Genomic DNA, 26,001 nt, shown 5'->3' on the forward strand with positions numbered 1-26,001 from the left:
TCCTTCCGGATTCCAGAGCCGAAACACACGGTACATCTTCCCTCTTCCAAATACCTTTGCGCATTCGCAAGCACAAGCCCAGTCGCGGACTGATTCGAGTTAAAGCTTTATCCTTTCTGGTACTGAAGAAAGATTCATATTGGACAGGACTTATCTGCAGGTTTCTTCATTCCCGTGGTTGGCTCGACCTTACCTTCTCCTGTTTGCTAGCTCTCCTGTGTAACTCCAAATCAAATTTCCTTTCTCGACCTTCGATTCCTTGCGGGACATGCAAACTCATCCACGGCCTTTCTCCCCAGCTTCTTCAATTCCTAATTTTGCCGAGCAGAAGATTAAGCCCAATCCGCTTCTTTTTCTGGCTATCATCTCATTCTCCACTCGCAGAACGAGCCAAGCCAGAAAAGGTTGACGTTTTGATAAGGCAAAGAGAAAAGTAACCCATTTTCTCTGTATTATACCGAGTACATGTCGGTCGTATCCATTGGTGTATCAAGTTTTGTCTCAAAATGAGTGTTCAGGCATTCACCATCATCCTTGAGTCCGCCTCAGGGGAGTCCTCCTCCTTGGGATGGTTCCCACGCGCGAATCTCTCGCAATGGTCCTACCTCCGGCATCGGTTCCTGACCTCGACGCGGCCTTGTCTCCCCAATCCATACATTCCAGAGAACGTTATAAACTGCTTCTCTGAATTTTTCCTTATGATTCGGACCTACATATTGTTTTATTACATCTTAATATTCATTTACCTTGGTATGCTCAACTATTTCTGCTTTATCAACCATCGTATATTTCGTATGTTATTCTTAGTCACTTCTTTGGAAGGAATCTCATCATCCTTGTTGGGCAACTCTTCAGGGTTCTTGTTATTAGATGACAATACATCATATTCATCCTTACAATTGCACAGTTTCCCGAATAAATCATTCATTAAATACTTCTAAAATAATTATATTTTTATCTATCTTATTTCGCTCAATTGTGATTACAGATAGTTTAATTTAATTTGTTGCAGATATATTATGCAACGTGGCTTCTCGTTTATTAGGTTTTCAGAAACTTATTGTGTTTTTATACATAAATGGTTTTTATTGATCTCACAAAGCTAGAAGCTTGTGAGATGCGCAACATAGTTGCTCTTATGCTGGATTGCATAATGATATATGGTTCTGATTTGCAAGAAAAGATACATTTTCATAATTAATAGCTCATTCATTTTACTCAAAATTAGAAAACAAACTCAAATTTAGAACACAAATGCTCGATAGTATTAATTTCCTCGTACTATTTGAAATTTGTAGTTTGTAATATTTAGCATTATCTGCTCATCTTAACAACAAAGAAAAATCAAATTTTTACAATTCACTTTGCTGTGATTGCAACAGCCAGACAGGCATAACAACAATTTGTCTAACAATAAAATCAATTCTTATATTAGATCATATGCTTTAAATAACAATGTTGACTCGAACAGTTTCTGTACGGGCTTTAGACGGCGGATGGTGTTCCCCGTTGTAAGAACTGAATGAAGGCTGAGGCAACCAGGCCATAGCAGAATGCCATGACTCTATACTACTAATGCTAGTTCTGATTACGATTCTCAAAGGTACAATGAAGCAATGTAGAAGTTCAAAACATTAGCATTGCGAAGTCAAGTAAATTCAAGTGCGAGTACAGTGGAACAACCAGTGAATATGGTCTTGCTCCCTCTGTATCGAGCAGTGAAGGCCAGAACACACGTGAAATGGAGATGAGAGTAATGAAGAACTTTCATAGCTATAGCAGTAGCTAGCCGTTAAGACTGAACTAGGTTTCATTGAAGAGCCTTGCATCCCTTGTGACTTTCGGAAGTGTTAAGCGAGAGGATATCAACATTTGGGTGCTCTGTACAATCTATACGCAATTATTTTGGTGAAAAATTGAACAACCAACAATATAATTCATTTACACGTAAATTAGTCTGGAGTTATTTAAACTTTTCTTTTATTCTTATGGATATTAATGTGCTTCAGCAAATGCTGCAAGAGGTCGACCCGTTATATATGAAATTTTAACCCTGTTGTCAGTGGTTTGATGCAAAGTTTTACAGCATTTGCTTTATATATGAAATTTAAACCCGCTCAAAGGTAGAGGATGACCTTTGGGCTTGTTGTGAGAAAAAAAAGAACTGATTCAGTAAATAAACGATGACTTCAAGATGCTTGCAATTTTACTCCAATTATTTCGAGTATCCAGTCAACAAAAAACCGACTAATTTTTTTTTTTAAATTGTTTAAGAATGTGAGCGGGAAATTAATCATCCGGACATACTTCAACATGATGTTTCTTCAGGTTCATTGAATCAGCTCATAGCTATTTTACGGTTGGGGTCTAGAAGGGTAAGGTTTAGTGCTAGAAGGGCTTCGCAGGAGTTTTTTGGGTCGGAGGATGTCAGAGATACTAAAATAGCTTAATTGATTGAAGTAAATTTTATCTTAATTTGATTTAGGTTTAAATAAATTAAATTATATAAAAAAAATTATAACACCAAATAATACAAATTATTATAAATACACTGCTTTTATAAATATATTTATTTTAATGCTAAAATAAATTATTACAAAAAAATGCTTTTACTTTACCTGGATATATCTAACCAAACAAGGGAAACGATTCTCATGCGTTTATTTTGCATACAACCAAACAGGCTTAAAGTATTTAGAATGCATTGCATTTACTTTACATTGCATTTACTTTACACTGCATTTCTTTTTCAGGCAACCAAACAGCCCCTTAGTGAAATTCTTGGAAGAAATTAACTTGGCAGCAAAGAGGTTCCTAATTTTATCTTTCACATTATGAATAATCCTAAGGTGATTCATAGGCACACCATTATAGCGAAAATTATTTCTATCCAACCATAAGAACCGAAGCATCAGAGCAGGGATAACATTCCTAATATGGCCTTTGAACTTAACAAACCAACAATTCAATAAAACATAAATAGAGGCCTGTGGGCTCCGAAAAATTCCAATTTTTAGGGATGTGATCCCGAGGGAATTTTCAGAAGGCAGTGTGATTTGAGATTACTTCACTCTTTTTCTTTCTTCCTTCTAGATTTCTTGGGAAGAGATATGTCAAGGAGATCCGGTTCTCTACCGACACTTGGAGAGTGTGAAAAGGCGAAGGGTTCTCTTCCCACACTAGGAGAGTGTGAAAGGACGAAGGGTTCTCTGCCCACACTAGGAGAGTGAAAAGACGAAGGGTTCTCTGCCCATACTAGGAGAGTGTGAAAAGACGAAGGGACCACACTAGGAGAGTGTGAAAAGACGAAGGGTTCTCTGCCCACACTAGGAGAGTGTAAAAAGACGACGGTTCTCTTCCAACACAAGGGAAAGTGTAAAAGGACGACGGTTCTCTGCCGTACCGGGTAGGGGTGAAAAGAGTGTTTGTAAAGGCTTCTCCGCCATGCTGTGGGTGCAAAAGGAGAGACACTATTGGTATTAGTGCAATACTCAGAGGGTGCCTCTGGGGAGTGGATGTAGGTCTGGTTTAGACCGAACCACTATAAATCGTGTGTCTTTTTATTTTACTGTTTTTTATTTTCTGGTTTTAATTTTGTATTTTAAAAATTTGTGGTTGAATTCATTAAAGTTTAATTTCGGTTAAATTAATCAAAAGAGGAAAAAAATTTTAACTACCGATTCACCCCCCCCCCCCTCTTGGTAGCCTTGGGACATTAACTTAGGTTTAACAACCTATTCACTAGACTCAACAGTTATGAAGCATAGACTACATCTTGGTACTAATGTTTCTCAAAATTAATTTGGATTTATGCCAGGTAGGTCTATTATGGAAGCTATGATTTATTGAGAGGTATGATGAATACGTATAGAGAGAATAATGAGGATCTACATATGATATTTATTGATTTAGAGAAAGCATATGATAAAGTTTCAAGAAAAATGTTATGGAGAGCAATGTTTAAAATTGCGTAATTGAGTATTGAGGCAATTTTCATTCATGAGACAAGACGTAAGCTTCATGATGTTTTGAGACGTAAGCCTCAAAATCTAAGAATTGGGTAAAGTAAAAAATAAAATTTAGAAGTGATTTTTTATATGATACTCAAATAATATGTTAAAGGATAGCATATCAACTTTCAATTGAACAATTAAGTAACAAATTTACATACATGTGAAACAAAAAAATTGCACAACACGTAAAGTGGTTAGTAATAAAACATGTGAAATAAAGTTGAAATTCAAATATTACAGGAGCAAAACAACATAAAATATATGAATTGCATAAATATATCATATAACATCAAGTTCAACTCTAAACTTTTCTTTCTCAGTTCCCTACTTATATATATTTAATTACTAAAGAAAGTTGAAATAATTGACAACATCTTAGGAATCATCTGTACTGCTATTACCAAGGGGATTTTTATTTGAGTTATTATCATAACAAATTGGTCTCTCCCTTGCCATCCTGTACGATCCAATATCTCTAAATATGTTTTTTTTTTTCAGACATCTTCCTCTTTCATAAATATTTGTCATCAACATAAAGATAAGAGTAATACTCCAAAACTTTTAGAGAAGACGGTGGTGGTGTGCGGCTTTCAAGTGATCCCCGACGACTGTTACGACAGTGGCAACTACGACAAAGGCGGTGGGCTGGAGGTTGAGGCTATTGAGAGGAAGTTGTTGCGGCTTGGGAGTGCAAGAATGCATGATTTTTTAGAGTATTTGTATAGGATTAAGCAAAGTTTAAAATAAAAAGCATACATAAATAGAGTAAGTTGTATGTCTCATGCCAACGAGGCAATGCGTGCCTCAGCTAAGATGAGGCGTAAGCCTCACAAAAAAGGGTCAAGACATAAGCCTAGAGGCACTTTTCACTGGAATTGCGTTGAGGCGGGCCTCAATGCGAGCCTCATATTGCGCAATTTTAAATAATGATGGAGAGTTCAAGAAAAAAAAGAGATTAATAATGCTTATATTTAAGTCATTAAGGATATGTATGCAGTAGTTATAACTTGTGTTCAAACACAAGGTGGTTTAACCAAGAATTTTCTTTTTCAGTTGGATTACATCAAGGATCATCTTTAAGCCTATATATATTTGTTTTCATGGATGCCCTTATTAGACATTTGCAAGATTATGTACCCTGGTGTATTCTTTCGCTGATGATTTTCTTCTTGTTGATAAGACTAGAGAGGGAGTTGAAGGTAAACTTGAATTATGGAGGTCAACCTTAAAGTTTAAAGGTTTTCGTTATAGTAGATCTAAAACCAAATACATGGAGTGTAACTTTAGCAGTAATAAATCTAATGAGGGGATTGTCACTTTGTACAATCAAGTCATTAATAAGAGTACACATTTTAGATATCTTGGGTATATTGTCGAGAGTGATGGTGAAATAGATGAAGATATTATTAGTAGAATTTAAGTTGGATGGTTGAAGTGGAGGAATGCATTGGGCTTGTTGTGTGATAGAAAAGTACCCCCACAAACTTAAGGGAAAATTCTATAAGATGGTAGAGAAACCTACAATGCTTTATGGCTCATAATGTTGACCATTAAAAGAGAAACATAATATTAAGTGAAGTGTTGCAAAAATGAGGATACCATTAAGCCTACAATGCTTTATGCCTTTTTAAAGCAACATATATATATGATAGGATGTAAATGTGTAAATACCCTTATGAATCCTATTTATAAAGTTGGGAGCAAAATTGATACTCCTCAAGTGGATAAAGTTACTAACACCTTATTGAAAAGCCCATCTATCTCTTTCAATCTCAACTTGGAATTTATTTCTGTCAATATTGTTAGTTGATTTATGAGTGCTCCCATTGAGGAACACATTGATGAAACCTACAGGATAGAAAAAGATTTTAAGAAGACTTTAGGGAAAGATCTATCCTTCAACAACGGAATAAATAAGAATATTGAGATCTTCAATGTTGACTTGACTGGATCGACAACTAATCTCAAGTCAACTTCTAGCTACAGCTAATTTGTAGGGGAAAATCAAATTACATACAGAAGAAGCAAAAATTTGTTGATAGATGTAGCGTTGAAACAAAATTTAAGACCATAGCTAATAAAATTTGTAAGAGAACGTGGCTTTAAAGATCTTTCGATGACCTAAAAGTTCACATTAAAGAAATAATGTATGATAACCAAATTAAGACTTTGCTAAAGATTATGTTTGCCATAATAAGACTAAACATCGAGATTGATAGGCTCCCTTCCACCGCCCCTTCCCTATTTGGAAGGATTTCTATTTGATGATAATTTGAAAGGGATTAAAGGTTGAACATGGGAAATCTGCTCATTCAAATCCAAAAATCAAGCACAAAATCGCTTCAATCAAACCTAAGTTAATTGGCAATGTAGGAGATTATTCCTCCCAAATTTTCTTTCTCATTGGAAAGTTAAATTTGTAATCAGCTATCCTTCATTTCGGTCCCTATTCTCTTTATTTTTCTTGCTATTTATTTTCATTAGGAGGATGATTCTATTCATAGATTACCTATAATTTGTACATGGAAATATGTATACATAAGCTATTATTTATATTCAAAAACAAGTGTGGGCCCCGAAAATTTCACGCCCTGGCCTCTCTGTGCCACTCATTTCTTTTATGACGTTTGATGGCACTGAGAGTTTTAACGAGCTTATGATCTGGGCAAATTTTCAGAAGACAGATTAGGTTTTACATAAGACATTATCCAGAGATTTGACCCTCATTTTGTGAGGACTTTATGAATTGAGTTCTAATTTCCTATAGGCGCAAGCCCCTATAATTAATTACCTCTCCCAATAACGAGAGTGAACTTTTTTTAATAACGAGAGAGAACTTTTGATTAAGGTTAGTCATGAGATAGGTATTGAGTACCCATCATATAGTAAAAGCAAATTTAGGATTTGAATTTGGTTTTATGATTTGTAACTTATCACCATAAACTTAAAACAGGTGATCGGGGGGAATGAAGATGAGCTCGATCAAGATCCCATGGTTCTGCCTTCTCAAGCTATCATGGTCCCTAGTCTACTTACCACCTGACAGAAGACACCTTATCGACATCCATGGGTTGTTTCTTCCAAGAATATATTGTAGACCTAGGGTGATATTTGTCTAAGGGGATAAATCTGAATCCACCTTAGTTGATATAGGGCTTTATGCTTATTGAGTATAACATATGATTCATTACTCAAGGGATTAACGCCATTAAATAACATATAGGCTTATCGTAATATAATGGTGCATTGGTGCTATTTTGCAGCAAAACCACCCGATCAGAGAACATGTGCCACGTCCATTGTTCTTAGTAATACATTGGCAAGAGACTATTTGAGGATAAATCTTAGTAATACACCAGACACGACATTCGCTCTTTATGAGCTGAGATTAATTTCAAATTTATGACCCCCGACATAGCTGCAGGAGGTGAGTGAATTTTAGTTTAAAGTTTTGGCAATTAGATTTGTATTTTTGTATGAATTTAGGAGGGATTTTAAAAGTTTGGAGTCCCATCCGGTTGAGATTTTCTATCATCACGGCCATCATTGAGGATAACATGATTGTCATTTGAAAAATATATGTATTTTGTAGCAATTTAGGAGGCATCCTATAATTCAAGTCATGTCAACTACAGTCCTTTCAATGAGGATGAAACTTGAAATATTTGACTAGCGTAGCATTCTCAGACCATTGGATTTAAGAATCAAATATGATAGTCAGAGCACATGCGAGTTGTGTTTTTAGCATATAAATTGGAGTTATTATGGAAGTATCTCTTTTTTTCGCTTATATAGGTGTTGCAGATTCGGTGGCATTGTTTGGCAACGCACTGGGTCTCATTTCATCTTCTATCTATTGTTATTTTCTTCAATATCCAGTCTGCAGAAGTATACTTCTGTCTGCAAATACACTGTAAGACGCATCAAGAGCCTTCTACTAGTGATCTGCGGTTTACATCATAAATTTCCTACTGCTACTTGCAGGTGCATTGAAACGTTGTGCTATGGGTTGCTTGTTGCTTCCTACAGACGATCTGTCGTGCACTGACAAAACCTGCAGTTGCCGTAGAAGCTTGCATTCATCACAGGCTTTTATACTTGCTTGTAGATAACATGTTATACATATGACGAATCTACTACAACATCTCATAGGTGCTTGCATTTGTCAAAAATCAATCGCCTTTACTTACATGAAATCAATATATTTGCTTGACGTTGAATGGTTGTTAGTTGTAAGGGTGTTATGGCACCCACTGCCTGTTGATGGCTACTCGTAGGCATACTACTGTGCAAATAGCAAACATTACGTTGCTACCAACAAGTGCTCGTATTCATGGTATGCTGCACTATGTATGTTTGCAGGAGGCATTATCGTCTGCAAGCAAGTTGACATGTTCACTGCACATTGATCTTATGTTCGTAGGAGTCGGGTATATTCATTTGTATGTTGATCAGCATTGACTGTAGGAATGCTGCTACACTAGGTAGCACACTCTTCATACTTCACTCATGAACACATTGCCCAGGTTCATTGCAACTATCATGCCCTTTTCTACAAGCATGAGTGTTGCATATCAATTAACATCATTCATAGGTCATTATTCTTGTTGAGAGTTATGTGTGCTCTGCTTGTATGTATTTCAGTTCTTGTGGGGACTATTTCATGTAACTGTAAAACAACTGACATGGTCGCAGGGAGATCATCACATTTATACATTACAAGTAGACTAGTACACTTATATGCCAGTTAATTATTGTTGATAGTAGGCGGTTTATTCCTAATATTACCTCCTTCCTTTGCTTATGGACGTGCGACATTCCTTGTACATTACAATTGGTGGATTGTTATATTCATCACATGTCTATTGTTGCTGCTAGGGGTGTCAATATTTGACACGACACGACAACCCGACCCGGACCCGACCCGAAAAATCCGGGTTGGACCCTCGCGGGTCGGGTCGGGTCAACCCGGCAACCCGGCCGGGTCGGGTCCGGGTTGAAATGTCCGACCCGTTTGTAAAAACGGGTCGGGTTCGGGTTGACCCGTTTAGATACGGGTCGGGTCGGGTTCGACCCGAACCCGGCGGGTTGACCCGAATTGACACCCCTAGTTGCTGCCATGATCTGTCGCGTATATTTTATGTTCTTTGTTATCTTTAAAGGTGATCTACAGCATGCATAATGAACCTGGCAATGTTTCTTGCTGATATTTGCATTCCATTCATTAAGACAACAATTAATATTCATTGGAGATTTTATGTTATTGCTTATAAGTAGAATTCTTGTTGATCTTTCTTTGCAAGCAAGTTGGAATTGGATTTTGTCCACCACAAACCTCTCATTTGTTCATTTGCATTTGAGGATTTGGTTATTTTACACATTACAACTTTGTTTTAGATATTAGGTGCGGTTCGTAGTTGGTGTTCAAGTCCTGTGAGTCATCAGTTCAAATTTCGGCAACCTCCCAACATCCCCTCCCCACGGGGGATATTAGGGAGGGCACTTGCCCTTTCAGGTTCGCTCAATCAAATCAAATTCACGGTGAGGGCTTCGGAAGAGCAAATTGACCCCGAAATTGAACTTCAAGTCTTCTAATGCAGTGCTGTGGTATTTTGGCATTTTCTCAGCATTTCGACAGATCCCCTCGGTCGGTTCGAATCAATGGCCAAGGGCTACAGGGGAGTGAATCGACTCTCACAATTGGTCTTCAAGTCTTAAATTGCATGCGACTGGTTAATTAAGTGATTTAATTGAATTTCAAAAGATATTTTTTATTCCCCTTGAAAATTTGGCAGCCTTTCGACGCCCCCTCCTTGCAAAGGGAGATTAGGGAGGGCACTTGCCCTTTAGGTCCACTCGGTCGAATCATATTGACGATCGAGGGCTTCGGGGGAGCAAATTGACCTTGGTATATCTTAGATCCTCTCCTATTACGGTATCTTTTTGAAAATCTCCTATATATATATATATATATATATATATATATAATAAAGAGAGGGAGGGAGACGAACAAGGGTCATGATAGAAAATATTTGATTTCGCAAGTAATCCTATCGAAAGTACTTGAGTTCGCAATCAACCCTAACAATAAATTGGTACAAACAGTGAGAAAATACACAATACACCAATGAAATCAACTCCAAACAATAGTTTTTATTATATAGAACAAAACAAGCAAACATAAAGATTATGACACAATTGATCTTCAATTTGAGAGGAGGATCATTCTCTCCCAAATCTCTAGACAATAAGTCTAGAGTCCAAGACCCCAAAAGACTCCAAGAGAAAACAATAGTCAAGCATCCCCTAACCCTTACCTCTCATACCTATTTATAGCATAAATTTTCTAATTACAAATTCCCTCCTAGCCTTAGCCGCCCAACCTCCTTTCCCAAAATAGATTAATTCAAATAGTGAACCTGCCCAACCTCCTTGAAAAAAATAGATTAATTTAAATAGTGGACCCCACTATCTTTGGTCAGCACTAAATAGGGGTGTGGGCCCCTATGGCTTGTGCGGCCACATGGGAGGCGATTTGGCCCGCCTCCTATACACTCGGGCCAGCCCATGTGGGGTCAGCTGGGTCGGTTCAGTAACCGACCTAACAGGTCAGCGGGTTCGATAATCAAGCACTGGAGCGGCGGCAGGAGTCCGATCATGTGCAGGTATGTGGAATCGATGAGTGAAAGAGGATCAAGGTCGCTCGTGCTTACCAGAAGGAGGTTGGTCCTATGTTAGGTCAGCCGAGATTTGGGTGTAGGGCACGACTTGGTCGGGCGCAGGAGATGAGAGCGGGAAAAATAGGTGTGGATCGAACGGATGAGGTGTTCAACTTCGTCACCAGGGGGACTTCAAGCGAACGAACAAGAAGTAGAGAGCAGGAGGGAGTTCCGTGACTTTCTTCTTTACATTAGATTATGAGAGAGCGAGAGATAGAGAAATGAGAATTTGAATGCTTCACGTTCCTGTGTGCATGAGTGCAAATACCTGAGGGGCTCTGTCATTTTGTACTGTTAGTGTGGGTGGTTACGTGAGATCGTGGTATCGTGCCAGTCGATAGTTACATGTCAACAACAAGGTGGTTTTATCAAGTATTTTTCTATTTCAATTGAATTAGATAAAGGATCAGCTTTAAGCCCATCTCTTTTTGCTTTAGTCATGAATGTTCTTACTAGACATTTATACTACTAGAGAATGTTCATACTAGACATTTAAGCTCATATATTTTTGCTTTAGTAAAGAATGTTCTACTAGAGGATGTACCTTAGTATATGTTTTTTGTTGATGATATTCTTCTTGTTGATAAGACTAGAGAGGGAGTTGATGAAAAACTTGAATTATGGATATCAATTTTAGAGTCTAAAGGTTTTCGTTTGAGTAGATCTAAAACTAAATAAATAAATTATAATTTTAGTAGTAATAAATCTAGCAGTGGGATTGTGATATAGGGTGATCAAGTCATTAAAAAGAGTACACATTTTAAAATGCCTCGGGTCTATTGTTCAAATTGATGGTAAAATAGATAGGAATATTATTAGTAGATCTCGAGTTAGATGGATGAAGTGGAGGAATGTGTTGGGCCTATTGTGTGATAGAAAAATACCCTTAAACTTCAGAGAATTTAATAAGACAACGAGACTTGCAATGTTTTATAGTGCAGAATGTATGCCATTAAAAAGATAAGTATAAAATTAAGTTAAGTGTTGCAAAGATGAGGATGCTAAGGTGGATGAGTAGCTTTACACTTAGAGATAATATGCGAAAGGTTAGAGTAGCTCTAGTAACGAATAAGATTAGAGATAGTTTCCTTAGATGATTTGGTCACATAAAATGTCGACCTTCCGATGACCCTGCTAGGAGAGAAGTATTATATGCAACCTATGCTATGAAATGTAAAGGTAGAACTAAAAAGACTTTGTTAAAAAGTATTAAAAATAATCCTTTTTATTAGATTTAAATGAGAATTTAATACTAAATAGGTCACAATGGAGAAATATGATTCATGTAGCCGAACTCATATAGGGGGATAAAAGCTTGTTGTTGTTGTTGTTGTTGTTGTTGTTGTTGTTGTAGTATTCATTCTTTCATGGTTTTTGGTTGGCTTCCTAGGCCTTCTTGATTGTCTATAAATATTGTACCTTGGCTCTATTCTTGACACACAAAAATATCACTTAACAAATATATAACACGTTTCTAGTTCGTAAGGCAATCTGATATAAACTATGCAAATCTGCAAACTACTAACCTTTATCATCTGAATAGGAATTTGCAAAGTCTAGATCAGGTTAGTTTGCTCAGCTTCACAGCTGGAGAATCAGCAGAAGCTGGTGAAACTCCACCAGTTGTTGGCCTAAACAATATTGCAAGTTCAGAAATATAAGCTAAGAACTGGAAAAAAAAAAACAAGTCGAATGTGTCAGATGAAAGAAATTTCTCACAGGCCAACAAAAACTTTGAAAGCATCATAGATACCCCACTGCGCGCCCGTTAGAGTGCCAATCATTACAATGCGAAGTGGAAGACCGCGGGTGAAAAGACCCCACAGCCCAATCTTCCTGACAGCCTAAATAACAACAAATAAAAGAAAAATAATACAGTGCAAGAACAATGAACAAGAAAGCTTGAGACCCAGCATGACCAAATTCTCTCATGATATATTGACATAAATTTTTTTCCCGAAAAAATTGGCTAGGATGACTCTCAAAATTATTGGATTTACTTTGAGATAAATGCAATATATGGAGAATTTGCATTTCACTCATCTCAAAGAAAATCTAACAACTTAGAGATCCATCATGATAGAAATTACTTGAAAATATTATAACAAATTTTTTTATTTGAAAAAACTTGGCTCAGGATATGCTGAGATAATTTTAGTTAGGATGGGTCTCAAAGATTTAAATACTTAAATTAAGATTTCTATGTGATTTGCTTTGAGATGAGTATAATATATCTCAAAGCTGTTCGGTTTTTTTTTATGCAAATGCAATATATTGTACTCATAGAAAAACAAATAAAAAATTTTAAGACCAGACAAAAATTTTTCAATAAATAAATAAAGATGAAAAGCAGGCACCAACATCACCAACAGTGGCATCCTTAGCATTGTTGAGAATGGAGACAAGGTTGTCAGCTGGGTGAGAAACAACCGCACAGAGGATGCCGGCGATGTAGCCACCAGCAAAACTCACCCCTAGTTGAGTAGTTTTGCTGCACTTGTCCTTGGGTACTGGGATGGCATACTTGTATATCATTTCAACAATAGTCTCAAAAGAAGCAAACTTCATCATAGTATCTGCACAATTTACATTTCAAGCATTAATAATAATATAAAGACTGCAAATCTAAACACAATCCAGGAAAAAATGTGGAATTTATTTAAAAAAGAGAGAATTTTTAGTCTCAATAAAACCCCAAGCTTCTTTTTACATTGGTTAAATATGTATTTTCCGAATAATATAAGCTTCCGCAATGATGTCACTATCCCTTAGTCTGTAGGCAATGCTTGCCGACATGAAGTACCTTTTGCTGTCCTCAAGCCACAAACCTCAACTAATCCAAAAACTTCATTTTTTTGACTAAATTATATATATATATATATATATATATATATAAGCTAGGCAATACAAAATGGTAGAAGTGGATAGACAGTTCATTTATAATAGGGGCTATTCGATTTACTAAAAAAGGAATGACAACAGCAGCTTCCCACAACCACCCACCCGCAGTCGACCACAGCGATCACCTCCAACAATGCCGCAACCGATCACCACCATCGTTTTAATTTACATTGCATTAATTTTACTTCAAGCCAAATAAGAAAATATTTCCTGCATTTCGTCTGCACTCATTCAAACAACATCAAATATTTCAAACACATTATATTCCTTTTATAGTGCATTAATTTTAATCTGTATTTTTGTTTTTAACAAATCAAATAGCCCTTTGGTGAAAATGGAAATGTAAATTGGGAAAATGAGAAATAATAGATGAATATGTTGATTTTTGAAGTGAGATGGTGAATTACCTCATTGAAAAAGATGGATTAAAAATAGAAAATAGACTGATAACATTTTATAACTATTATATTTGCATAAATTAGCTAATCACCCTCTAAACTCTATTCTGGAGAGAAAAAAGAATGCGCTGGAGAACAATGATGATGATAAGGATGAGTAAAATAATTTGTAAAAAAGAGAATTTACATGGTTCAGTGAGTTACACTTATATCCACGAGTGCAAAAAAAATAAATGTTTACTAATCTAGAGATAAATATGACACAAATATTTACTTGCTAATAATTTTATCACTTTCATCTCACTAGTATTCCTGCCCCCTATATTCTCTACAAAACCTCACTACTGCCTTCAATGTCTGACCATCTCGTTGGTAACTAATCCACGTGCCAGTTGTTGATTTCCTCTTGAGAAACCATCCAACTTCCAACTATCACCTTCAACAAGATTGCTAACCATCCAACAAAGAAATCCCTTCATATGACACCACCCAAGATAACTACAAACCTTCAATCACTCCATTGGCTACTTTTTCAATCTAAAGTAACCCTAAGACATGAAAATTTTTAAACTAAAAATCTATTAGAATGATAAGCAGATCTGAAATTTGCATGGTCACAAAAAGCTTAAAATATTCAATTGACTTCTCAACCTGCTTCAACACTTATCATCACTATGCAGATTGCTTGGTGATTAACTACATGACAACTTTCACATTTTGCATGTAGCAATACATGAAATTGAGAAGCAAATTAAAAGGATTTATTATTTGTGCTATTATGATTGTGTTAGGAAATACTTGAGGACCACAAGTAACCCTAATAATAGAGATAAAAACAACAAGAAAACTCCACAATTTTGGGGAAAACAAAAGAAAACAGTGATTTTATTGTGAAAATCAACTAACGGAAGAAAAAAAAAAGATACAATTGATCCTCTATTTGAGAGGAGGATCTATCTCTCCCAAATCTCTAGACGCCGCTAGAGCCCAAAAACCTAAATCTAAGAGATCTCAAATTTCAACCAAATTCAAGATGCCCTAACCCTAGGAAAACAAACTATTTAATGCATACAATCCAAAAAGAAATCTCTAAACATTCCCTACATTCGAATTTCCCTCCTAATTCTCTAAAAAATCCTTCCTAAACAGCGCTCTTAGATTGGCAAGCTCAGTCACGCGTACAGGAGAGGCGGAACTCTTCGCCTCTGTTCTGCCTGAGCCGGTTCTGTATGGACCAATCTAACAGATTGTTGTGTTGTTGTTATATTACGAGGTGTAGTTTACTAATTTATTAATCTTTATGTTCTATAAAAAATAGACATAAGAGCAAAAAGGTGGTGCACCAGCAACATGGGAATTAAAAATTACTTTAATCTACTGTGATATATGTATTAAGGAGATAGAATTGAGAAATAGACCAACTAATCACTTCAGTAAGAAAAGTTGGAGAATCCTGATGAAAATATTCAATAAATACACTAGTAGAACATATGATCATACACAACTTTTAAAAAACAATACGATCACCTTAAGGAGTGTAAGTTTTGGAAAGAGTTAATGTGTAAAGAGACTAAAATAGGATGGAATCCAAAATAATAGATACTTCAAATCAGTGTTGGACTGAGAAATTATAGGTATATCAATAATACTTAAGTTATATTACATGAAGCTTAATTAACTTTTTTACGTATTGCAAGTTATACTCGCAGCTTAGAAGTTTCGAGATAATGTAATAATCTCTAAGCTTGAAGAGAAACTTAATATTATGTTTCATCATATTGTTGCAATTGTTGATGATATTTGGGTTTCTAACTCAAGTGTACTATTCCCTAAATTAAGAGATGTACAATGAAATTCATCTGATGAGGATGAAATTCAACGTGTTGAGCCTAATACATTACACATTAATGGGGCTTGAAGGTGTTAGTAGAGGTGAGTCACAAAGGTCACATGCTACTTAACCATTAATTCATAAAAGGAAAATAGTTAGAAAAAGTAAGTCAATGGGAAGGCAACTTTTAATAGATCATGTTGAAGATCTTATAAATGTTGCACGATCTATAAGTTCTGCAATAACTATAGCGAATGCACCATGAAAAACAGTTACAATTCTTGATGCATTAGAAGAAATTTCTTGAATATCAAAGATATTCAATAATGTGAAGTTCTATGACTTTGTGACAAATTATATACATGATAGGAGGCACAAGAAGACTTTCATGGGAATTTCTAATGATAGGAAAGTTTGGTGGCATAGAGGAAAATTCAACAGGATCATTAGTTAATTATTGAAAACTATAATCTTCTTCGCTTTTAATATTTACAACTTTATAGATCGAGAGTTCAAAGATATTTTCTTTAATTTCTTTTTAAGTTGTAATTCAATTATGCTTACTTTATATAATGTTAAGATTTCAGGTTTGTAAGTGAAAATTTGCATGTCATCATACGTATTATGCATTATAAATTTTAGCTCATCATCTTTAAATCCAACAACTTATATAGCCTATTACTTTACAGGGTCTCAGTTATTCATTGAGGGGTTATACCATATATAACAATAATTATGTTGGTGTAGGAGATTAGTACATGAATCACATAAACTCAAACTATAAACTTTCTCTTAAACCACTATGAACGTTAGAGAAATTCATGAGAATAGATATGTCAGATTCATTTGATGAATGTAATTATATTTATTGTTGTTGTCTTAGTTCATGATGACTTAGCATATACTTTCAATACATTAGCTCCAATGTTCAACACTTAGGCTGGCAAAAGTCGATATCCACCATCTTTTTTTTTTTTGAAAAGTTACCTTCAATATAATTGCCATAGAAATTAGAAAATTTCTTCTAATACTCTCCGGGTAATAACTTATTGCTTCTGAATTCAAACTCATGAGCATTTGCAATGAAATAAAGTGTAATTGAGCTGAAGAGAAGGCAAATCCTCTTTATTCAAGTGTAAGTTGACCTATCTCCCCAAGCTAGCAACCTTTTTCCAAATTTTTCCCCCATTCACAGCTACTATAATTAGTAGAATTTTTGTAAGAGCAATTTTGACACATTATGTTATATTAAGGTTCCGTTTGGTTGCTTTTTCTCTCCTGCTTAATTTGTGCAAAATTAGATTTAAATGAGAAAAAAGGTTAACAAATCTGTCTTACAAGTACAACTCAAAAAATTTGAGTTTTTTTCATTCTTAGGTCTAAGGACACAATGAGAAAATTGGGTTATTTTACAATTAAACCTAGTGGTATTTCTTTTGGTTTTTTTTTTTTAAATTTCATTCATAAACAAGTTTTGATGTTGCTTTTGGTGTAGTTAATGCTACTTTTAAATGTATGCTAAATAAAAGTTATTTGTAATGCTTACATTTAATCAGATGAGCAATGTCAGAGGACAATGAGAATTGTTTTGAGTGATGAATGTCATGAAGAAATGTTGCCAACTTATGATAGTATGACGATTATTCAATTTAGTATGTATTGCTAGCTTCAAGTTGTTCACTTTATGATTACTACTCACTGCACTTGAACAAGAGACCATGCATGACATTATGTTAAATTAAAGATAAATGGGTGTGTCAGTTACTTTGCAAACATCTTGTTAGATTTCATAATATATATAGAATGCTACAACTAATTTTCAAGGACTTGCTTTGCTTGCTTGAACCATATAAGGGGTTATGTAGATCATATAGAATTAATAATAGAAAAGTTATTGTCATTACATTGTTTATTGTAAGATATAATGAGCTTGTATCAGTGAGATTCTAACACTATGAAAAAAATAAGTTAATATTTCTCTATTGACCTCAAAGCATTAATTCACCTATCAATGGACATTATTACAATAGATGTTAAGTAATTTTGTGATATTCCAATGCATATTGTAAATGATATGAGGTACATGCCATATTTTAACGACTGTATTAGGGCCATTGATGGAACTAGTATCGACACGCAAATCCTTGTTGAAGATCAAATTGATTACATAGGGCAATATTATTTACCAACTCAGAATGTCATTGCTATATGTAATTTCAAGGTGCATGTCATTTGTCGCGCCAAGATGAAAAGGCTTAGCTCATGACACTCGACTTTTTTAACATACTATGATGGATTCTTTATGCAATTTTCCTGCAATCAATAGGTATTTTTTGAAAATATAAAAATGACTTTATTGATATATTTTATGTTTTAGTATGTGAGGAAAGTAACATAAGGGGATTTCTCAAGCCTTATCGATAGATGATATACCATATACTAGATTTTGTATGAGACAGTTGATGGTAGACATTCCTCATTCAAAGTGCACTAAAACGAGCATTTGGAGTATATAAAAAGAAAGAGGGAATTCTAAGAGATATGCCAAATTACACCTTCAAAAAATGCCTTATTATTGTAGCTACAATGACAATATCTAACAGCATACAAAGATATAACTCCTATGGCATTCATCTGAATCAAAGTTGTTATGCTCACACCATTCTCTCTTGGGCTCGAATACAAAATGTTAAATCCATCTCCACACCCGATCATATAAAGCATACTGACTTTGATTCAGCTTCTTTAGAATTTTGCAATCCAACACTCTATCATCATCTAGTGGGATCGTTGCAATACCTCATGCTCACTCGCTTGGATATCACTTTTACAGTTGATCAAGTGTGCTAACATATGTAGTGGCTGCTTAAAATTCATTTTGAAGCACTAAAACGACTACTCCGATATATCCAATGTACGATCCATCTTGGTATTCCACTTTTCAAGGACTCTCTCTCTCTCCGAGCTTACGCAAAATTTGGACTGGGCTGGCAATCCTAGTGATCGAAAATCAACTTCTAGATATTGCAATTTCTTAGGCAATTCTCTCATTTCATGGAGTGTTAAGAAGCCAACTATCGTTGCTAGATCTTCTACTGAAGCAAAGTATCCAGCCTTAGCATCTAGCACCGATGAAATCACATTATTGTGTCGCCTCCTCTCTGACTTCAACTACGACTCATCTTCCCTTGCTCCGTTGTTTTGCAACAATACTTCAACAATCGCCTTAGTTAACAATCATGTTTTTCACACTCGCAACAAATATATCAAGGTTGATTGCCACTTCACTTGTCACAACATCAAAACTACACACCATTGTTATCAAATATCTACTCAAGATCAACTTGACAATATATTTACTAAATATTTATCCATCCCCGCTTTAAACATATTGCAAGCAAGCTCATTACAACTGCTGTAATAGCTTGAGGAAGCATGTTAACAAACAGTCTTCATGGGGCAGAACTAGTGGAGCAAAAAAAAAAAAAAGATTGCTTTTCTGTCACATTAATCTGGTCCCTTCATTTTAGGAAGACTTTAATCAGAACCTTAGTTTGCTAACCTCCTCTGGGACAGCAATGATTCTTCTACTTTATCACTTATTATATATATGTACATAACTGGTTGTTATACGGGTAATAAAGACGTGAGAATATTCTCTGCTGCCTTTTCTTTTCCAATGTATTTTCCTTGTCTATGTTTTGCTTGCTCACTACAGATTTTCATATTTCATAGTGGAAATGTTGCAAAATGCAAGGGTACCACTAAAACACCAAAGTAAGATTGTCACTAAGCTCCCTAAAAAGAAACAAAGGAGCAATAGATTTTGGAACCGCACCTCTAAAATCTGAGAATCCTCTTTTCTTCTAGGTAACTAAATTTCTTATTCACCGCTTATTAAAGGATGTTTATAATTAGATCAATACAAACGAACTGATTTCCATGTAAATTGAGTGCTTAGTCTAAATCATGCTAATTGGCAACAATAAAAGATTGCATATGGAAACTGAAGCTGTGGAACAGAAAAAGAAGAAAACAAAGTCGTTAAACAAAAAAAAAGACTTGAATATAACTAGTACAAAAAAATTCACATGGGAATATGTAAGATGAGATAATAAGATGAGATAAGAAAGATAAACTTACAAGGAATTTGACGACCCCAGAGTGGTACAAGCCCCTTGTACAATCTGCAGCAAAACAATAAAATTGATTGTGTAATAATCAGGCATAACTAAAATACTATTTCACATACTGAAATTTTGAATATAAGCCATACCCAGTATATCCTTCAGATTTCACAAATTTGGGGAATCCATCAGATAGACCCCTAGCAAACCCTGGCTGTGTTTGAACTCGAACCTTCACAGCCTCCATGGGGCATAGAGCTAAATCCGCAATCAGCTCAGCAGAAGCAGAACCAGCCAGATAGATCAAGGTCTTATACTTTTCAACAAACTCTGGCCCAGCCATATGGGAATAATATTTCTTGAAAAATTCATAGAAGCCAAATTTGCAAGCGCCTTGAGCACTATATCCTAGTAGGGTAGGCACCCATCCTTTGAAGAAGCCTCCCAAGCCCTGCTCCTTTAGCAGCGCAATAGATCCTGATAAGATGCTCTTGTATTTTGCTGGATCAATCTGAAAGAGAGCAATAGATTCTCTCAGTTGGAATGTGTTGAACTGTTTCGATCACAACAACCACTCGTAGTTCTAAATCCCAGCACTGATTAATGCGGCGAACATAGCAACGAATCTAAAAATGAAGCAAAACAGGGATGAGATTCAAAGATAAATTACCTCCAAGAAAAAATTAAACTAGCCCCGATAATAGGAAACTAAAAATTTCATTCGAAAAAAGCATCAATGTAGCAAGAAATCTAGAGAAGCGAAGTAACGATACTCGTAGACAAATAATCTCGAGGAAACTTGAAATTTTAGATTAGGTCTTTCAATACACAAAAGTCAAACCCATCCTACATAAAATAAAAAACAATATCAAAGGCAATCATTCCAGAACTCGGGATTCCACATTAATCGATCTTGAGCACGAATAGGCATACCTGCATATTGCACTTGACAAGATCGAGGGGAGTGACAGCCATGTGCGTGAGGCCGCAGCTAACGAGGCCTCCTGCTGTACAGGCGGCGTAAAACAAGGGTGGATACAATCCGATCTTCTTCTTAGGATCGCTAGGTGCCTCGGGAAATAATGATCTCCCTGACCTACCGTCATTTGACGGTGCAGAGTCGTCCAGATCGGCCGATCCAGTGCTCCGTCTCAGAAGCTGCTCGACGGCGATAGTTCTCGTGGCAGACGGCGATAGTTCCGAGTAGAGGATGGTCGCCAGCAGCCAATGGCGATCGCTATCACGTAGATCCATTGCAACCCCGACTGTTACCGCGGAGAAGAGAATCGGAGGCGGGAGATGAGTGAGTGCTGCAAGTCCCCACCGCTCGCAGAAACTGGTGGGCGCATCGAGAATAGTTCGCGCCAATGTATTTAGAAGGATGGAGAAGAAAGACCTTGCATTTTTTTATGAATCTACGAAAATGCCAGAAGGGAACGATACTCCGGCAATGTAAAAGGCAACTTGGTAAAACTACAAAGACGCAGTGGTGTTTTAGTAAAAGGGTAAACCTCTCACATTTATCTAGGGCTTTCCTATTTTCTTTTGGGCAATTTACATATATATCATCTTAGATCATATTATTTATCTATTTAATATTCAAAATTTTAATATTACATATATATTAGCTATAAATAACTTTAATATAAAAAATATTACTTTTATGTTACATTTCTATCACATATCTTCCTATAAACTTTAATATTTCATGGCTTGCACTCATAATTATGATAAATTATTATGTGTGGAGTCCGAAAGCAAGACTGCATCTAGACATACGAGTGTACACAGTGTATATAAAATTATGTACATATTGTCTACAAAAGTAAAAATACACAGTATGCACACACTATGTACACTTACATCCAAATGCAACTCTAAGCATCTCGACTCTGCACATAATACTATATTCATATTTACTTTATGGGTAGCATATAAAGATCTTCCATAACTAGAATTTCAAGGCATAGCAATACCAGACAAAGGTTCATTAAGACCATTTCCCACACACTAAGAATCTCAACCGGCTCAGCAATTCACAGGTTGAATCGTCAGTTTTTGTCGGTTCAATCTGGTTTAATGCGAAGCTTATTTTGTAAGCTGGATCGAATCGGCCACCCAACCAGTTTATAATTGAACTGGTTGAACAGGTCAGTCCGATCTGATTTTCAAAACATTAAATTTTAGTGCTATAATGAAACTTAAATAAAATTTAACATTTAAGGATACGAGCAAGGCCTTCCCTTCTTTATTTAGAAAATTGGAGTTCCTCTCGCAGAAAATAATTTATAAGGGATAAGCAAGGCCATTTGCTGCCGATCTGCTTTGAGATATGTGCTCCTGTAAAAAGGTAAAATTACATGCGGTCTTCAATTATATTTATATATAATACTTAATGATAGTCCATGTGTTAAATAAAGTATTTATAAATATAAAATTATATTTTTTAATTATGTGAATTATAATTATTGATAAATATATTATATATAATGTCATCTTAATAAATTTGAATTATTCACAATTAAATTTTATTTGACAAAATATATTTGGTGTTTTTTTATAATTTTGTTATTAAAAAATTATATCTATGTATATTTGTCATCTTGTTTTTTCCTCTTTAAATTAAGTTGAAGCTTTTAGCTTTAATAATAGTGAGAGAATATAGAATCATGAGGAAAGGTAGAACCTGTAATTTCGGGTTTACGGTCGGTGTCAGGAGTCAACCGAATTGATCGGTAACTATTCGGTTCGTTGACCCGACCCGTTTTTTCAAAACGGGTCGATTTTCTGGACCGCAAGCCCCGCCCGCTTCGGGTTCTGAGTCAGGTTCGGGTCAACCCGACCCTCCTATTCAGCGCAAATCCGGCCGTCCGCACACTGCATTCAAAAATTTTCGCCAAATCACCCTCGTTGCGCGGGCAGCGGGTCCACGCGGGAGGCTCTCAATTGATGCGTGGCCGTGTGACCTCGTCAGGCCACTGACGCCTGGATGTGTTCATGACGCCGACGCGGGAGTTCGGAACGGCGGGAGATGGCTCGATGGCGGTGATGGCTGACGCGGGAGTTCGGAATCGGAACTGATGCAAGTCACGCAGCCTCGGGACGCGAAGGCGTGAAGCGACGCGACGTGGCCTGGGCAGCCGGGGCCAGGCGGTCTCGGGGCAGCGGGGAACTCGGGTTCGGGTTTATGTATTATTTCGGGTCATTTTCGGGTTTCCGGGTCACCCGAACCCGACCCGGTTTTGCAAACGGGTTGGTTTCCAGACCCGATCCCGACCCGCTTCGGGTTCGGGTAAACCCAACCCGAAATTTTCGGGTCGGGTTTGGATCGGGTTTTCGAGTCGGGTCCAATATTGACAGGTCTAAGGAAGGGAAAAAAAAGTGGAGTGAGAGAATTCTAATAGACAACTGGGTCCTTGTTGATGGGTAAAGGCTTCAAAGTAAGATCAGTACAAGAAAATTAACAAAGGGGCAAAATGTCATTTACCATCAAGGAGCTAAAATATCATTTGAGAGCTAAAATGTTATTTAAAATAAATTAAATCAAATAATTAGTGATACTTCATAAAAAATGGCATTAGTCTCATGGATCTATGCAAATATGAGCTTGCAAAAATTAAAATCGGACCATCTAATGTCCAATTTCAGCACACTTTGTCAAATTGAACATTTAAGGAGGCACCCAATGACATCAAATTTAATCAACATCCGAGTCCACATGACCAAATCAAAGTTGCTAAAGTCTATTTGGAATATCAAAGCATTCATTCGACTACCAAATGATATCTGATATGGATACTTTTAGAATCGAGCGGCTCGATGAGAGAATCAATATCATATACCACTTAATTCTAACATCCCATGGCATGTAAATCCTTGATAAACATTTCATGGTTAGGGATGACTATGAGCCGTCCGATGAATTCTCCTAACATGTCTTGATCTTCTCCATATTTAACTAGTCATCGTCATCCCAAAAAATTATAAGTAGCCCCACATTCTTCACATAAGAGAGGAGAAGGAAGAAGGGAGAAAGATTAGAGAGCTCTTTACCTCTCTAATCTATGTCGTTATCGTCGCCGGACTTCTGTCACCATCGCCCTGTTGCTGATTCAGTACTGAACCATTGCCCAATCCTAATCATCGAGGATTTCCACCTGGCCATCGACTATTGCTGAATTTTCTACCAGCATAATCCTTCCAACCACCGTCGTCCACCAAATACGGTCCCTACGACCTCCGTCGCCCCGTAATACGGTCCCTCAAACCAGTTTTTCCCGACTAAATATCCTTTTGACCAGCTCATCGCTCTCCAAACACGATCTCTTCGATCCTCCGTCACCTACGACTATGGTCCCTCGAACACCTTCACCTAATTATAGTCCTTCCAACCATCTTCGTCCTACTACGTACGATCATTTATGTCTATCATCATTTGTATATCGACCTTACTAGGGCTACAAAATGAACCAAGCCAAGTATGTAAGTGTTCATTGTTTCACTCATTTATATCAGCTTGTTAAAGTTTGGTTTCGTGTTTGATTCAGCTTTATTTTTTATGTTCATATTTGATTCTTTAAATTAATAGTGTTCATGTTTGTTTCATATTTTGGTTTATGTTCGTTTGTTTAGTGTTTATCGAGCTTTAAACAAACAAGGCATAATGAGCTATAAACTAGTTTTACTTCTAGATGTTCATCAACTTAACAAACAAGCTTTATCGAGCGTCCTAACAAACAATTACATCGAGCATGTTCTTGAACATATTTAGCAATTTTTTTAAACCTATCAAACAATATGTTCATTAATCATATCTAGGCGAGTATTCTTGAGATATGCAAATAGCAAGTTCATTACATATATATAACTAGTTTTTGGAGCTAGCGCAATGAGCTCGTTCACGAACAAGCAATATATGATTCATCTTATATTTGTTCATAAATATTTTAAACAAATAATCTTATAAATAATATTTAACTATAATTATATCATTATATTATAATAAATATAAAATATTATATTATATATATTTATCAATTGCATAATCAAATACTTATTGAGTTTTTATCGTGTTTATTCACGAGTTCTGAATCGAACACGAATCGAGCTTTTATGGAGCTTAATGTCGAGTTTGTTCACGTGCTTCAAATGATGTTATTCATGAATATAAATGAGCCGAACGCATTAGTGTTCAAGTTTGTTTATTTAAGGATCGAGTATTTAAAATATTGTTCAAGTTTGTTTGTTTAGTTCATTAAACGACCAGAAACAAACTTTAATCGAACAGAGCAACGAGTAGCTCATCAAACACTTGGTTCGCTTGCAGCCCAATAACTTACCAATTAAACAAGCATAATAGAATTCTCTTGAGAACAACTATCATGTCATTATCTCACTATATAATGTGCTCTCTACAATGTATATTTATTTGAGTCAATGCCCTAAGGGGTAGTATTTGTAATCAACCACAAACACTAGTGGATTCATTTTGATTGGGAATGGTCTTGTAGTTTTTCCCCCTTTTTAGGGATTTCCATCTAAAAACCAATCTCTTATGAACATCGCACCCCTATCTTTTTATATGTTTTTGTGCTAGATCTTCATACAAAGCTAGGACACTAAATTTTATCTCTTTACCGCCATAAATTTTCTAGGATGCAATAATTATCATTGAAGTAAAAAAAAAAGTTCATTTGTATTGATTTGCTTTGCTTTTCTGATCAATACCACTGTTTTTATTTGGTTACTAGTTTTTACTTTTTTCAAGAAATTTATGTGCAAGAAGGCTGCTTTTAAAAGTAACTTTCTAAAAATTACTTTCCCTACAACCTTTTTGTAACCATCTTTATAGAAAACTATAGTCGTCTCAAACACACCCTTAGGATCTATTTGGGACAACTTTGGACTATAATTAGTAGGTGACGGAGGTTAGAAGGACCATAGTTGGACGATGGTGGTTAGAAGGACTATAATCGGGCAATGATGATCATAGGGACCATAGTCAGCAGGTGA

At 36.0% G+C, this 26,001-nt stretch overlaps 1 protein-coding gene across 3 annotated transcripts in view; it reads right to left on the reverse strand.

Annotated features, from left to right (window-relative positions):
* The window catches only part of LOC110099093 (mitochondrial phosphate carrier protein 3, mitochondrial), a 25,490-nt gene extending 4,078 nt beyond the window's left edge, over window positions 1–21,412 (reverse strand). Inside the window, exons 1-7 of one of the 3 annotated variants that reach the window (XM_028693862.1) lie at window positions 20,923–21,412; window positions 20,139–20,500; window positions 20,006–20,049; window positions 13,094–13,308; window positions 12,452–12,576; window positions 12,259–12,363; window positions 5,689–5,861 (exon numbers count right to left, since the gene is read on the reverse strand). In XM_028693862.1, coding sequence (XP_028549695.1) covers window positions 12,294–12,363; window positions 12,452–12,576; window positions 13,094–13,308; window positions 20,006–20,049; window positions 20,139–20,500; window positions 20,923–21,243 — 1,137 coding nt within the window. In that variant the 5' untranslated portion in view covers window positions 21,244–21,412 and the 3' untranslated portion in view covers window positions 5,689–5,861; window positions 12,259–12,293. Of the gene's footprint in view, window positions 1–5,688; window positions 5,862–12,258; window positions 12,364–12,451; window positions 12,577–13,093; window positions 13,309–20,005; window positions 20,050–20,138; window positions 20,501–20,922 lie in introns of those variants that run through there. The other 2 variants (XM_028693863.1, XM_028693861.1) reach the window with 2 other exon arrangements.
* Window positions 21,413–26,001: the final 4,589 nt, after the last annotated feature.

The sequence above is a fragment of the Dendrobium catenatum genome, unplaced genomic scaffold, assembly GCF_001605985.2.
Source record: "Dendrobium catenatum unplaced genomic scaffold, ASM160598v2 fragScaff_scaffold_372, whole genome shotgun sequence".
Classification (NCBI taxonomy): Eukaryota; Viridiplantae; Streptophyta; class Magnoliopsida; order Asparagales; family Orchidaceae; genus Dendrobium; species Dendrobium catenatum.